Below are 14,822 nucleotides of genomic sequence, written 5' to 3'. Positions count from 1 at the left end.
AAACACAAAACAAACCCACTATGTTAAGTGAGCTTTGGAGTAACAGAAGGATCATGCAAAAGCTTCTGCCCCTACCTACCAACAGAAAGCCCCCCCGTTGGGACCCTGCCTGTGGGGAGTAAGTAACAGGAGAGTTAAAACAGACCTCAGAGAGGCTATGCAGAACTTCAACCTATAGGAAAAGGGCTTACTGAGACAGCCAATCAGGAGGTGTTTTTTGGGGCAGCCAATAAGGGCTAGTGAGGCCATATAACAAGGGTTGCCCAGCAGAGCAGAGGGCAGTCTTCTGAATGCAACTTAGTGAAACAAATTTTTTTCACAGCAAACAGAACCAGCCCAGTTGTTAAAGGCCCAGATTACTTTAGCAAAACCCTTTCTGCTAGAAAATACACTTTGTATGGCTTAATTTCAGAGTACAGACTGTCACTGCAGGTTGCACCTCTATGTAGAGCCGTGGTCCCCAACACGGTGCCCGTGGGCGCCATGGCGCCCGCGGGGGCATTTGTATGCGCCCGCCAAGTGCTTGGGGCTGGCCTGGCCCCGGGCACATGGCGCACGGTGAGCGCCGGCCCCGGGAGCGCTGCGGATTGGCCACCCGCGCTCTGGGCGCGCGGCGCTTGGGAACGCGCCGGCCCCGGGTGCGCAAGTGTCCCCGCCCCCGGTGCCCGAACGGCCACGCCCCCTGGCGCCCGGCAACCTTAAATGGTTGGAGACCACTGATGTACAGTGTGTGACAGAACTGTTTTGTTGCTGCACATAATTAAGACTGCCCTCTTTCATGAGTTCAGTACTTGTCCCTCCCCCCCGCATAGAAACAGCACAAAGTCACAGTACCTCTGTGTGGCTGATATCCAAGTGGCCTTGACAGACTTGCTTTCAGATCAAATGTTGGCTTCTTGGTACTTGTGGGTTCTGCAGGCTGAGCTGCAAACTTGAATGGTGTAACAGCTTAAAAAAAAAAAAAAAAAAAAAAGGTGAAGGAGTAGGTTATGATCTGGGGCAGGAGCTTGGGGTGCAGGATCTAGGAGGGGGTATAGGTATTGGAGAAGATTCTGGTCTGGGAGATTGATGTACAAGGGGATGCAGAGTCTGGGAAAGAGTGGTGACCTGGAGGAGATGGGGAGAGGGGGTACAGAGAGTTTGGGTGGTGATGTAGGGCAGGTAGTTTAAAAAAAAAAAAGGGGGGGGGGGAGGGCGGAGAAGAAGTAGTGCCAGAGGCAAGCTCTAGCTGGGAGGCATTTACCTAGGTGGCTCCCAGCCAGCAGCCCTATGGGAACTTGAGGCAGACTGTTTGCTGCAGTTCAGGTTGGGTTAAAAAAAGGAGCTGGCTACTTCATGTGGCTCTGCTCCAGCCCAGGGAGCAGGAGGAAGAGGCTCCGCACACTGCCAGTCCCAGCAAAATATTTTTCAGCTCCTACTAACTGGAAACTGGACAATGGGAACTGAGAGATTTTGCTGGGGGTGAGGGCAGTGCACAAACCTACCCTCCACCCCAGCATAGAGTCTACTCTGTGCCTAAGGGTCCTGGTGAGGCAGCCGTGGACCGGACCTGGTGGCTTGACAGGCCACATCCAGCCCATGGGCTGCATCTTGCCAACCCCTGGTCTAGCATGGGGTCCACACTGAGACAGAGGATACTGGATGGCTGTTAAGTTCTTCCATGCCACTGAGCACACTGTTAGTACAAGTAAAAGTTGAGACATATATAATGCAAATCTACACAGTCATGTCGTTTGCTACAGAATCATGACCTATTCGTAAGATGCTATATAGTTTACGCCAGAATCTAAGTCTTGATTTAAAAAAAAACAAAAAAACCAAAACAAAACAAAACAAAACAAACCAGTTCCCTAGCAGTTAAAGACTGTCTTGATCTCATGTTTTAATAGAAAACAAATAGATACTGTACTGATTAGCATAAATGACTGTGCTATTATAGGGTCTTTGACATAAAGGTCAAAAATGCCAAATAGGACATGATGTAGGATAGACTGAGGTCCTTGCTCAAACATCTCATACAATCTTTCTTTTATAAACATAACAGCTGGTCTACATAAAAGGAGTAAAGCATCCCTGATAAACACTTAACACTTGCAGAAAATGTTCAAGAACAGGGTTAAATGCAACTATTGATAATAAAGGAAATCATTCAAACAGTTCTAAAACTAACTTTCTTGCTCAGAGTTGATTTTTTAGTTCATTTATTTTTTACTTTAGGACATAATCGTCACATGCTGCCCAATGCTTTCTTCCTTCTTTCAACTTTAGTACTCGCAGGATACAAATTCTTAGTGTTATTATTAGAAGTAGGACTTCTATACAATTGTATGGGTACATATTGAGTGGTAATTTATGCGTCATATTCTACAAGATAAGCCACTTCTACAGAGCAAGTTTGATATTTCCTATTCCATTACATCCGTTGTTTGGTGATCCAGGGAGCTTTTATGCAAAGGACACTTAAACCTCTTCTGGAGTATTCTAGTACCAAGTCTGCAGTAGTGCTTTTTTGGGGTAGTTTTATGTGCCAACACAATACACAAACTGCTCAATCACAAACACAAAAAAGCTAAACTGGATATAGTTTCTTGCCTAATATTATCCAGACTTTAATCATCTCACCTTCTCAGGTCAAAGAACTGAAAGAAAATACACGTAAAAACAAATTATCACAGTCCTTTAAATAATCATTCCACTTATGGGAAATGAGATATTTCACCTTGCCCTTTGCTAAAAAGCATTAAAGTTTGTTTCCAAATACTATATAAATTTAGCATAAATGTTTCTCAGATGATTACCATTAGGGCTGGTCTTTGGTTTAGTCAGCTCATTGTTTGTGGTACTTCCCTTCATGCTCTTTCTAGTTGTAAGTTTGCCACTTTTCTGGATATCAGGTGTACAGATCTCCAAGAATGGTGACTTTCTAGATGGAGTCTTGGTAAGGGAGCGTTTGTGTTCATTATCTTTTGTAGCTTCTGAGAATCTGAAAGGAAGTATTTTTCATTAGAAGAGAGATCTGAATCTTCCTGCATTAACAGGTGCTCATTAAACATTTCAACCGGATTAAGTTTCTCAACTCTACCAGAGGAAAAAACATAAGATGCTGTAATACATGATCCTTTGGCACACTCCTTGTCATGAATATGCAATAAGAATTTGAATCTGCATCAAGTGCTATCAATAACCAATACAAGAATCAGGTTTTTATTGCCACTTAATTTTCAATTTTTAAATTGCACGACTTAGTTCACTTTTGGAGCAGTAAATGTAGAAGGATAAATCAAAGTAAGTGACCAGTCTGGGTTGTTTGTTTATTATTCCAAATACTGGACTAATATTTTTGGTGCATCCTCATTACCTGACATTCATTTTGGTTGTTGAGAGAATGGAGGGATTGAATGAAGACTTCCGAGACAAAATACTCCGATTTACAGTGCCTACTGAGATGCGCGGAGAGCACCGTGGGTTGCCTGGGGTACCGCTATTAGAGAATCTTCCTCTTTGGAGATGTGGACTGAATAAAAATGCACTGCCAGTAGAGCGTTTCTAGGAACACAAACAATAGTTTAGCACATTCTATGGAGGTTTTAGCATTTGGAAAAACATTACTTCCTTGATTGTGCTGGCATAGTCATCTAGTGCGACATGAAAGTGTGAATATGTGGCTGCCTAACCGATGTCCTGGACAGGACCTGCATGAAGAATGCTGATGAGGAAGCTTGTGCCTAGACTTTGGCCAGGTCATAGACTCTGATGCAGGACAAGATCCATGATAGAAGACATTGGGCCAAAATGAGGAGGCTATTCATTCTTTTTGCTATTGCAATAGAGAGTTGTATTGACTTATGAAATGCCAGGGCACACCTAACATCCAGGAAGACGAGATCATCTCTTGACAGGGTTTTTGCACAAGAAACCCCATCCAGAGCATCTACACCTGCCTTTTCATGCAAGAGCTGTAGCACAAAAAGGAGTTATTCCTCTGGACAAGATCATCTTAGCCAGGAGCACTGGGCGAGGGCATAGTTTCACATGGTCTTTTTTAATGACACTGTATGGTGATTCTGAGGTGAGGGCTTGGTGCTCAGAGTCGCCGAGCAGAGGTTAGACACCAGGAAGATCATGGGTACGTCTAGACTACATGCCTCTGTCGCCAGAGGCATGTAGATTAGGCTACCCGACATAGTAAAATGAAGCGGCGATTTAAATAATCGCTGCTTCATTTAAATTTCATGGCTGCCGTGCTGAGTCGACAAACAGCTAATCAGCTGTTTGTCGACCACCCAGGTATACTTCATCCCAGGAGGCATACCTGGGTGGTCGACAAATACCTTTGATGTCGACACCCGCGCGTCCAGACTATCGCGCTGAGCCGACAAACAGCTGATCAGCTGTTTGTCGGCTCAGCGCGGCAGCCATGTAAATTTAAATGAAGCGTCGATTATTTAAATCGCCGCTTCATTTTACTATGTCGGGTAGCCTAATCTACATGCCTCTGGCGACAGAGGCATGTAGTCTAGACGTACCCCATCTTCCTGGAGGTAGGGCAAAAGGTAAGTCACTAGGGGCTCAAATGTGAGACCCATAAGCTTAGAAAGAACCGGGTTTTTGACCCAAGGTAGAGTCTGTCTAGACTTTTGAGGAACTGCTCCACCAGAGGGTCTCCAAAGACAGATTTATCCCCCTCCCCTGGGTGAAATGTGGAGATGACTAGTAGGTGGACCCCAATGAATGAGATGGCCAGGCCCTGATGCTTTAGATCGGGGTGGGGAACCTAAGGCTTGCCTGGATCCAGCCCCTGAGGCTTGAGGCTCCCCTCCTGCATTGGGGAGCCCATGCTAGCACTACAGCCCTCCCACTACTCCCCACAGAGCTGCAGCACACAAGCTACTAGCCTGGGCCCCCTAGCCTCTGGCATGTGAGTGGAATGTGGGGAGTATCTCTCTCCTTGTCAGGGGACACATCAGTGAGCATGTGGTTTTTTTTGCTTCTCGTTTGTATATGGCCTCCAACTGAGTTTTCTGTGGATCAGCAGCCCCCAACCCTCTCTCCTCCCCAAAAAAATGTTCCCCACTCCTGCTTTAGATACAGGAGGCAATCCAGAGTGATAGGAATAGGGGTTTGTTGCATAGGGTGAACTCCCTGTTGAGCAGCCCAGATGGAGAAGCACTTCCACTTAGCCAGGTATGTTGTCCAGCTAAAGGGCTAAAGGCTACCCAGAAGGACTTCATGGACTGTATTTGGGCACTGCTGATCAAATTGGGTCAACTATGGAGCATCCACACAGACAATGACAGCAGCCTGTCCACTAACAGCTTCAGTAGTGTAGTAAACCAGTGCTGTCTGGGCCTTGCCAAGACTACCAGGATGAGGGACGCCTTGTCTGGCTGGACCTTGAGGAGAACCTTGTGTATGAGAGGGAACGGAAGGCGGGGGTAGAAGGCAGCTTGACCAGGACTGGTGAAATGCATCCATTAAGGATCCCTGGTTGTGATTTTGGAAGGAGCAGAATAGGCAGCACTTCCGGTTGCAGAGACATACACCTGTGGAAGGCCCCACTTGTGGAAGGTGGGCAAGGCGATGTCTGCCTTGAGCAACCATTTGTGGGTGCTGAACAAACAACTGAGGCGGTCCAGATTGTTTTGCACCCCCAGTAAGTATGAAGCAAGCAGGTGGCTGCAATAAAATATGCAGAAGTCCTACAGGAGAAGGGCTTTGACACAAAGGAGAGGAGTGAGCACCACCCTATTTTTTGTGGTGTTATCTGTCAGAACCAACACACTGACCCTGCAGCTGGGTCTGGAACGCCTGGCCTGCAAGGCACATTGCCTGCAGTTCCCTGATTAAGCCCATCCTGCTCCCAACTCAAAGGATAGTTACTCATTTAAGAGGAAGCCTACACTGGTGAAGATTGTGGCTCACATTGCATTAGTGAGGACCATCTCCTCTCAGTATAGGTGGTATGCACCTGGCCCTTCTGGAAGAAGGCCACTACAATCGCTATGCATTGTGTGACTACTTGGGGGAAAGGAGGGCTGTAGAGAAAGGCAGAAAGTGAGCATTTAAGCTAATAATGGCAGTCGCTGGCCACAAAACTGAAAATACTTATGATGGCTGGGAAAATAGAAACATGGAAAGTATGTGTCTTTCAAGTCAAGGGTGGCATACCAATCCCCTAGATCCAGGAAGGGTAAGGTGGTGAGTAGGGAGGTCATCCAAAACTTGAACCTCTTGATAAAAGTGAAGTTCCACAGATCCAGAATGGGCCTGAGCCCATTCTTGGTTTTTAGAATAAGGAAATATTGAATACCAAGATCATGCTTGCAGAGCAAGAGCACAAAGAAGCTGACAGTCACTGATGGGGAGAAGAAATTGAAAAGATGGGGCAGGGGGTGGAGGATTTGGCAGTGTCCTCTATGCTGCACCTTGAAGGCACCATGCCAGAGGGCTCCAAATCTGATGCAATGGATATTGTTGGAGAAATTATCTCCAACCATCATGCATGCAAGGCCCGCACGCACCTATTGGAATGGATATGAGAAATCACAAAGAAATATTCCAAAAAAGATTTCCCTTGTAACCAGACAAGATTATATCTGGGGGAAGAAAACTCCTCACCTTAAAATTGCTGTGTGGAGTTCCTCTCTCACATATCTTTGGATGGTTAGCTTTTTTAGCCAACATCTGCCAAAATAAAATGTAGGGTGTCAAATACTCATCCGCACACTTGCCATAACTTTCAGAATAAATTTCAATTGCCTTTACATTGCTGTAAAATTCTTGGCACATGCACATGTGTGTTACATCTGGAAAAAGATAGTCATATACAGTCTTAAAGGTTAGACATGTTGTTTAGGTCTATTCCAAGTAGGCGTGTGTGCGCGCGCATATGCCCAGATTTTCCTGTACCAGTGCTTGTAGGTTTAGTTCATGGGCCCCCTGGAGTCATGTATTCATGGTACTTAATATAGATCCCTGCCATCCCCTCAGTTCCTTCTTAATGGCTACTTTGACAGTGGGGAAAGAGGGTGGGTTTTGGAATAGATACGATCATATCTAAGGTGATTCAGTAGCAGAAGGTTAGGAGGTGGGACTGAATCAATCACTGATTGTAACACAGCTTGTCCAATGGCCACATCCTCTCTGGCCTGCTATGTAGCTGTGTAATGTGAGGCAAAGGTATAGATAGAGGACCGCATTGCTGCTCTAGATTTTGTGAGAGTGGGGAGTGGAGCTAGAAATGCTGTGGGAAAACCTTGCCCTCTGGTGGAAAGTGCTGTGACTGGAGATGCTAGAACTCCTGCTAACCTGTAGCACTATTGGATACAGGACATAATCCATGATGAGATGCATTCGACAGACACTGGCGGGCACTTCATGCTATCTGCAACTGCCACAAATAGCTTGACAGGTTTATGAAACGGTTTAGTTCTCTTGATATAGGTGGCCAGTGCTCGGTGGCCAGTGCTCTATGGACATCATGGGAGTGCAATTTCTGCTCCTTGGCAGAAGAATGTGGCTTAGGATAAAACACTGACAAGAAAACATCCTGCTTCAGGTGAAACTGTGACTCTACTTTTGAAGAGTGAGTGAAACTAGGTGAGGCCTGAGCTAGAGTTTGTTCTTAAAGAACACCGGGTAGGGTTATTTTGAAGTTAAGTGTCTGAACAGAAGGTCCTCTCCTGACCAAAGTTATGGAAACTAAGAAAGCCAACTTATAGGAGTGTCATAGGGTGGGCATGCCCGTCACCCTCAAGGGTAGGGTTTTAAGCATCTCAATGGGTGCTCCACCCAGTGTGTGTGTGTGTGCGCGTGTGTGTGTGCGCGCGTGCGCATCAGCTCCAATGGCCCAGGGCCAATAACCACATCTTGTCTAGATAATTTCATGGAGGTTAGATTCATAAAAGGCTATTAGTCAGGGGATAAAATGGTGTCCTTGGCCTCTGTTTGTCAGAGGCTGGAGAGGGATTGCAGGAGACAAATCACTTGATCATTGTCTTCGGTCCACCCTCTCTGGGGCACTTGGTGCTGGCCACTGTCGGCACACAGGATACTGGGCTAGATGGACCTTTGGTCTGACCCAGTACGGCCGTTCTTATGTCTCTGAGGCAGTCAAGCCTAGCAACCAGAGTCAGGAACACCACACCCTACCCTTAGGGCAGCGTTGTCTAGCAGCCAGAATCAGTGGCAACAATTAGTGACCTCCCGTGGGGTTAATGGTGGAGGCAGGGAAACCTGGACCCATCCTCTCCACTGGGTCCCAGACCAGGGCCCGATCAGTGGTGGAGTGGTCCACCACTAGCTCAATGGGGAATCTATCAGAAATACACCAAGCTCTCAGGGAGGGTAACTCCATGCCCTGGGCTACTTCCTACCAGACTCATTGTTGCAGGATTCCTTATCACTTTTCTCTGGACTAGGGGCTTGGCAATCAGCTGGGCTCTGTCTGAGCAGGATGCTGCCCCAGACTTGGTGAGAGGAAAAGCCTTGACATCATAGCTGGATTCCCTCTTGACTGCACCTGTGGGCACAGATGCCACTGGCACCAGAGACTTCTCTCGGGGGAGAGAACAGTGCCATAAGTTGTATAAGGGTTTTAGCTGCCACAAAGGCCTCCAGTGTTGAAGGGAGCAGCAGATGCTGATCCAATAGGTGCAGGGAGCATTGTGGATGCAGATTCAACTTCTCTTCATGGGTAAGAGTTGATGCATGCCTCTGGGAAGATTTTGAGATGTGGCCCTCCCGGGGTTTCACATCCTTTGACTTTGAGGAAGTCCAGCTCTCTGGCTTCTTCCTCTTCTGAGGCACTAGCAAATGAGATTAGTGTCTCAGGCACTCTTCTGGTAGACCCATGTTAGTGCCGAAAGGAGTCCCTTTTTGGCACCCAAGGTGCTCTGTGCAGATGAGACGGTATTGATTCCAGGTCTCCTGGTCTCAGGTCTGACTATGGGTGCAGAGCTGCCGCCATAAGGAGCATCTTCAGCCGCTATTCCTGGTCCTTAAATTCTGGGGTGGAATTCACAGCAAATGTGCCAATGATCTCATGGGTGACCCATATCCAGTCTTAGGCAGTCGGAGTGAAGGTCGTTCATCGGCATGCACTTCATGTCAACAACACAGTATTTGAGCCCTACAGACAGTGGCATGCTGTGACTCGGGGGGTTCTACTAAGATGAACTTGAAAATTAACTACTATTATGGAAGCTATATTCACTGGCTAACTAGATGAGATGGTGCACTCGCAAAGCCAAGAACTATAGGACATTCCACCACACTGTCACTGGCAGTAAGAAACTACTGAGAGGGGGTAGTTCGCAAGGGCTCTATATTGGGCACCATGAAGGCATGACTTCAGTAGGAGCTACCTAGATCAACCCTCCAGATGCTATGGAAAAGAATTTCAGCCACCATGTATGTGAACTCACCTAACTGGAATATACGTGAATAAGCACTTGAAGAAAAGTGCCATTATTTCAGAATTCCCGTATGTTCTTGTTTAGAACACAGGATTTGACAGCAATCAAGGGTCATCAAGAACCATATACATGCCAGGTCATTTGAAGATTAATTGAATGCCTTTCCCCAAGAAGATATGTAAAAAATATACTTAAGGCCCGGCCAAAGTGGAAAATGTAACAGGTCAAGACAGCCACCGAAACAACATCTAACATGCTCAAGTTCCATGGCAACCCAGACAAAATTCAGAAGTTTGGCTTTTTTGTCTAACTATCCCAGAAAAGTAATTAAGAGACTACCTTTTAAGAACTATTGTGAACAACATAAATACTTTTATTTTTACAAAGCAGGGCCAATCTCAACTAAATCATCCCAGCTGGGATGATTTAGTTGGGATTGTCCCTGCTTTGGGCAGGGGGCTGGACTCAATGATCTCCTGAGGTCTCTTCCAGCCCTAGGATTCTATGATTCTGAGTCAGAGAACGGTTAGTTCTGTGGCAGGCAGAAAGAGGCATAGGCATCTAGACTGCAGGCTTCTTGTGCAAGAAGCTTTTATCAGAAGTGATCTTCCACAAAAACTTCTTGCGTAAGAGCACATCCACACTGCAAAAGCTCATCGAAAAAGCGATGCGCTTTTGCAAAAGGGCATCCATTCTGTATGGACGCTCTTTAGAGCTATGCACATAAGGCCACCAGGGCACCTGTGCTTTTCCCTCCTTTTGTGCAAAAAAAACCTTCTTCCCCGTCCACATACCCCTTTATGTGAAAGAGCTCTTTTGCAAAAAGGCATTCTCTCTCAGAATGAGGAATACTTATGCAAAAAAAAAACAAAAAAAAAACCACACCCCCGTTCTTTTGATTTTTTTTTTTTTTGTTTAAACAATGTGCTTGAGATGCGGATGGTTCGCGAGCTTTTGGAAAAAATGGCTTGGGGGGGAGCATGACACCACACACAACCCACTCTGTAGTGGAGACATAGCCCTGGAGGGACAGTCAGAATACTCCAGATGAACTTATAACCCCACAGTCTATGGAATATTGGGATTGTTAAAATTATATTGGCCCCCAACCAGTCAACTACAGTAAAACTCCATTAGTCCGGCATCCAATGCTCCGGGACTCCTGATGGTCCGGCACCATCAGGAACCCGGAAGTGCTGGGGCAGCCGGACAGGCTTCCCCCATTCAGCTGCTGCTGAAACTGACCAGCAGCAGCTGAATCAGGGACAGCTGGGGCAGAGCCGGACTATCATAAGGGGGGGGGGGGGGCTATGAGGGATCTGGGGTGGCATCCCCTCCCACCCCTCTCCAGACCCCTCATAGCCCCCCCCCCCCTTCTGATAGTCCAGCATATCTGATAATCCGGCACCTCCTGGGTCCTAAAGGTGCCGGATTATCGGAAGTTTACTGTACACAGCAGAAATGGTTCTTTAGCCACACGGGTAAATGCAGAACTCACACTGAAGGACTGCGAGGAGACAGTGCAATAAAGAGCACTCCCTACATTTTAGAAGGATATGATCCTCTGTTGATTCCTACCTTGACCTCATTGATAGAGTTGCTGACATTTTCAATTAGTTTGTTTTTCCTTTCAATGTAGGCATCAATAGACTCCATTTTCTTGAAGTGAGCTTCATGTAGTTTCTTGAAATCTTCAAAGTTACAATAATATGAATGAGAAATCAAGTATTAGGCATTTATAGGTAAGTGTAAATGATCAGATAATGGAACACATCTGGAACAGTTGTCATTAGAGGATAGATTTTTCTCTCTTCCTTCCCCATAAGTACCTTTTTTTTTTGAGAGAGAGAGAGGCCATGTCTCCACTCTGCAGAAGATACAGACACTGCCACAATCAAGCTTCCAGAGTTTGAATCAGCAAGTCTATTTAAGACTCGCTTAACCAAACTTAGAGGGTGCCCCCGATGGCATCCGGTACTCCTGCTCTTGCAAGGAATAAGGGAAGCCAACAGGAGAGTTTGCTCCCATCGGCCTCCTGCTGTGGGGACGCTGCTAAACTTAGCGTCTTAAGGTAAGATGACTCCAGCTACAAATTCTACATAGCTGGAGTTGCGTATCTTTAGTTAGGCCAGGTCTACACTAGACCTTGCAGCTTAACTGTGTCCCGGTGTGTCTAAGCCAGTAGTTCTCAAACTGAGCCACAAGTAGGCCACAATTAGCACACAGCTGTGAGCCATGTGACAGTCTCAGGGCCATACAGGTAGTGTACCCCATTGTGATCCAGATTACACAATAGCCTTAGGCCAATGGCTCAACCTATGTCTACACTGGTAGGTGAAAAGAAATGGCAGTTACAAGCACTGCTGACAGAATGCTACAGGGAAACTGCTGTTGTATGTCCATGCTGTGCTCCTTGTAACATTAGCGGCTCTTGCAATGCCACATGGAGCAGTGCATTGTAGTTATCTCACTGTGCAATTGGCTGCAAAGTACTTTCAGAAGGGTATGCAATACTGATTAACTAATAGGGGCAGGAGCAGCTCCCCACCCACCCTAGGCAAAAGGCTGCTCTAGGTGACCCCTAGAGTGCACACTTGTAGTTTGTTAAACATTAAATGCCACATTTAACCAGTTAACCAATTAAATGGGATTTTATATCCCTATTTCAAATACCATTTTTAAACAAAGATTGTATTCATTTAAACAGGGAAGTCTCCTTTCAGAGATTAAAAAACCTTTTTCAGGGACAGCAAATAACTTACTTGGTGTAATAGGTTTTATTCGTGTTTTTCCAGTTTTAGACAGATTCTCTACATACTGAGGGATTTTCCCAGTTTGAGGAAGGATTCGGGGAGCGTCGTCTGGTAAAATCAAATTAGAGAAAACTGTTAGAACTACTGGAAGGTTAGCTTAATGCCACTAAAAATAAGCTATTTTTTTGCTTCATGAAACTCAAAGTTTGTGCCAGGTGAGTACCCACTCCCTTTAAGTTGGGGTTCTAGAATGAAAAATAAAAATGGAATTGTGAAGTCTCAGGTTTAGAGTCTTTCAAAGGCTTCCACATTAAAGATATAGAACAGGGGTGGCCAACTCAAGGCTTGCGAACCTCAAGAAAAAAAAAAATTCTGGCTCCTGATAGACACCGGAACCGCTCAGGTCAACCGCACTCATGGCCAGGCTGCTGTGAGCCACATGCATGCTCATGGTCCGTCGTGTCGTCCCCCCCCCCCGCTCATGGCCCCCAGTGCACTATGTCATACCCTGCATGTGCAGGCTGAGTCGCACACACCGTTCCAGCCTGCATGTGCTAGCAGCTGGCTGCTGAGCGCAGGCAGTGGCTCTGGGTGCAGCAGCAGCTCCGGGACCCAGGCATAAGGTTAGTCGGGGAGGGGAATTGGGTTAGAACAGGGAGGAGAGATGTCTGGCTTTGGAGAAGGGGAGGGATACGCATGACATACCAGCTGCTCAAATGCACCCCAGCATCTGGAGGAAGACGCGTGTGGCTGTATTGGCGGCTCTGCCTCTGGGACCCGAGAATTAGATTAGAGGGTGGGAGGGAGATTGGTATAGAGGGGGAGCCGGTGCCTGGCTCTGGGAGGGGATGGGGGGTGATTGGGTTGGGGGGGGTATGTGTGCCTGGCTCTGGGGGAAGGGAGAGGGATTGGGTTAGGCTGCCTGGCTCTGGGGAAAGGGATTGGGTGAGTGAAGTGCGTGCATGCCTGGCTCTGGGGAAGGGGAGGGGGATTAGGTTAGAGCGGGGGGAGAGAGGGGGAGTGCCTGGGGGAGAAGAGGGGAGGGGAAGAACAGCCAGCGTGCTTCCTGAGACCCAGGTACTGGCCCCAGCTGTCTGTCCCCCTCCTCCTGGCCAGACCCCCCCATGAGTACCCTGCCCCAGCACCCTGTCCCGACCCCACCAGCACAGTTGGGGCCACATTAGTGAGGCTTGTGGGGTTTTGGAGCAGTTGTTTTTTTACACATCTCACTTGTATGACCCCGACTGACTTTTCTGTGGGTCAGTGACCCCTGACTCCAAACAGGTTCTCCTCCCCTCTCATAAAGACAATGCTGAAACATTTTGTATTTTGACATAATATTTTATTTAAAAATGAAGCCTGGCCAACAAGCCCCCAATTGGGGCCAAGCCCCCATTTGGCCACAGCATCATAACACTCCTGCACCCTTCGGACTCCAATCCTGAGCCTATCATACCCTGGAACCCCCTGTCCTGAGCCTCTCACATCCCCAAACTCCTGCACCCCCACATCCCCAGTCTTCTGTCACAACACTCCTTCACCATCCACACACTGCAAATCTGTGTCCTGAGCCCATCACACTCCCAGCCTCCCTGCCCGGAGCCTCTCATGCACCCCAGCCCAAACTCCTGCACCCTCACAGCTGCAAGCCTGCGGCTTGCTCAGCACCCCAACCTTCCACCTGACTGCAACACTCTCCAGCCTAGATCCCCCTCCCTGAGCCAGCATCCTCTTCTCTACTTCCTCCTGCACCCAAATTCCCTCCCAGAGCTTGCACCTCTCATCTCTTCCCAGAGGCCCCAATTGTACTGTTGGGGGCAGGGTGCTGGGGCGGGGTATTCATGGGGGGCTGGGGTCTGGCCAGAAGGGGACAGACAGCTGGGGCCAGTATCTGGGGATCCTGGGTCTCAGGAAGCAGGCTGGCTGCTCTTCCCCTCCCCATCCCCAGGCACCCCCCAATCCAATCCCCCTCCCCTCTCCCAGAGCCAGGCATCTCCCCCGCCCCTTGCAAGCCAGGTCCCGTCTATACCAGCTCCCCTCTATACCAATCCCCCTCCCCTCTGTTCAAACCTAATTCTCAGGTTCCGGAGGCGGAGCCACCACTACAGCCACACGTCTCCCTCCAGGCGCTGGGGCACATGCGCTGAGCGGCCAGCCTTGAGACGCGCTTGTAGTGCGCTGGGGGCTTTCAGTGGAATGGCACGGGCTGTGAGTACACATGTGGCTCAGTGGCCTGGCCATGAGAGCAGCTGACCTGAGTGGTTCTGGGTTCTGTTCCAGTTCCTTCAGGAGATGCAATTATTTTTCAGTTTGTGAGCCATGGGTTGGCCACCCCGGTATAGAATAACCGCAAGCTGTTTGGGAAACCCCACCATCACAATGGGATCAGAGGGTGGAAAATTAGCAATTTATTTTAACCCATCAGTGTACATTTTGGAGTAGGCTTGTTACAGAACACTTGTGTCACCAGAAGGAACCAATGCTCGAACAGAAAGCAGCAAGAGTTGCTCATGAAACTTCAAACAAGAACTACAATCATGGTTTGAGTGGGATAGTGCAGCTGTTTCTCAATCTCAAAGCACAACTTGCTGGGTCTAACAGAAGGTTACTATATATTGCGTGTTGCTTGAAAAACACTCACACCAAATACACA

The 14,822-nt window shown here is 47.7% G+C and overlaps 1 protein-coding gene across 2 annotated transcripts in view; it reads right to left on the bottom strand.

The window, feature by feature from the left end:
* NUSAP1 (nucleolar and spindle associated protein 1) overlaps positions 1–14,822 on the bottom strand; it is a 40,151-nt gene that overhangs the window by 5,670 nt on the left and 19,659 nt on the right. For both annotated transcript variants that reach the window (XM_075927138.1, XM_075927140.1), the window contains exons 5-10: positions 12,179–12,277; positions 10,995–11,107; positions 6,619–6,684; positions 3,359–3,546; positions 2,799–2,983; positions 835–948 (exon numbers count right to left, since the gene is read on the bottom strand). In XM_075927138.1, coding sequence (XP_075783253.1) covers positions 835–948; positions 2,799–2,983; positions 3,359–3,546; positions 6,619–6,684; positions 10,995–11,107; positions 12,179–12,277 — 765 coding nt within the window. The remainder of the gene's footprint in view (positions 1–834; positions 949–2,798; positions 2,984–3,358; positions 3,547–6,618; positions 6,685–10,994; positions 11,108–12,178; positions 12,278–14,822) is intronic.

Source organism: Pelodiscus sinensis, chromosome 4 (assembly GCF_049634645.1).
Source record: "Pelodiscus sinensis isolate JC-2024 chromosome 4, ASM4963464v1, whole genome shotgun sequence".
NCBI lineage: Eukaryota > Metazoa > Chordata > Testudines > Trionychidae > Pelodiscus > Pelodiscus sinensis.
Note: the sequence above shows the minus strand (reverse complement) of the source record. Positions and strands in the feature narration are given on the sequence as shown.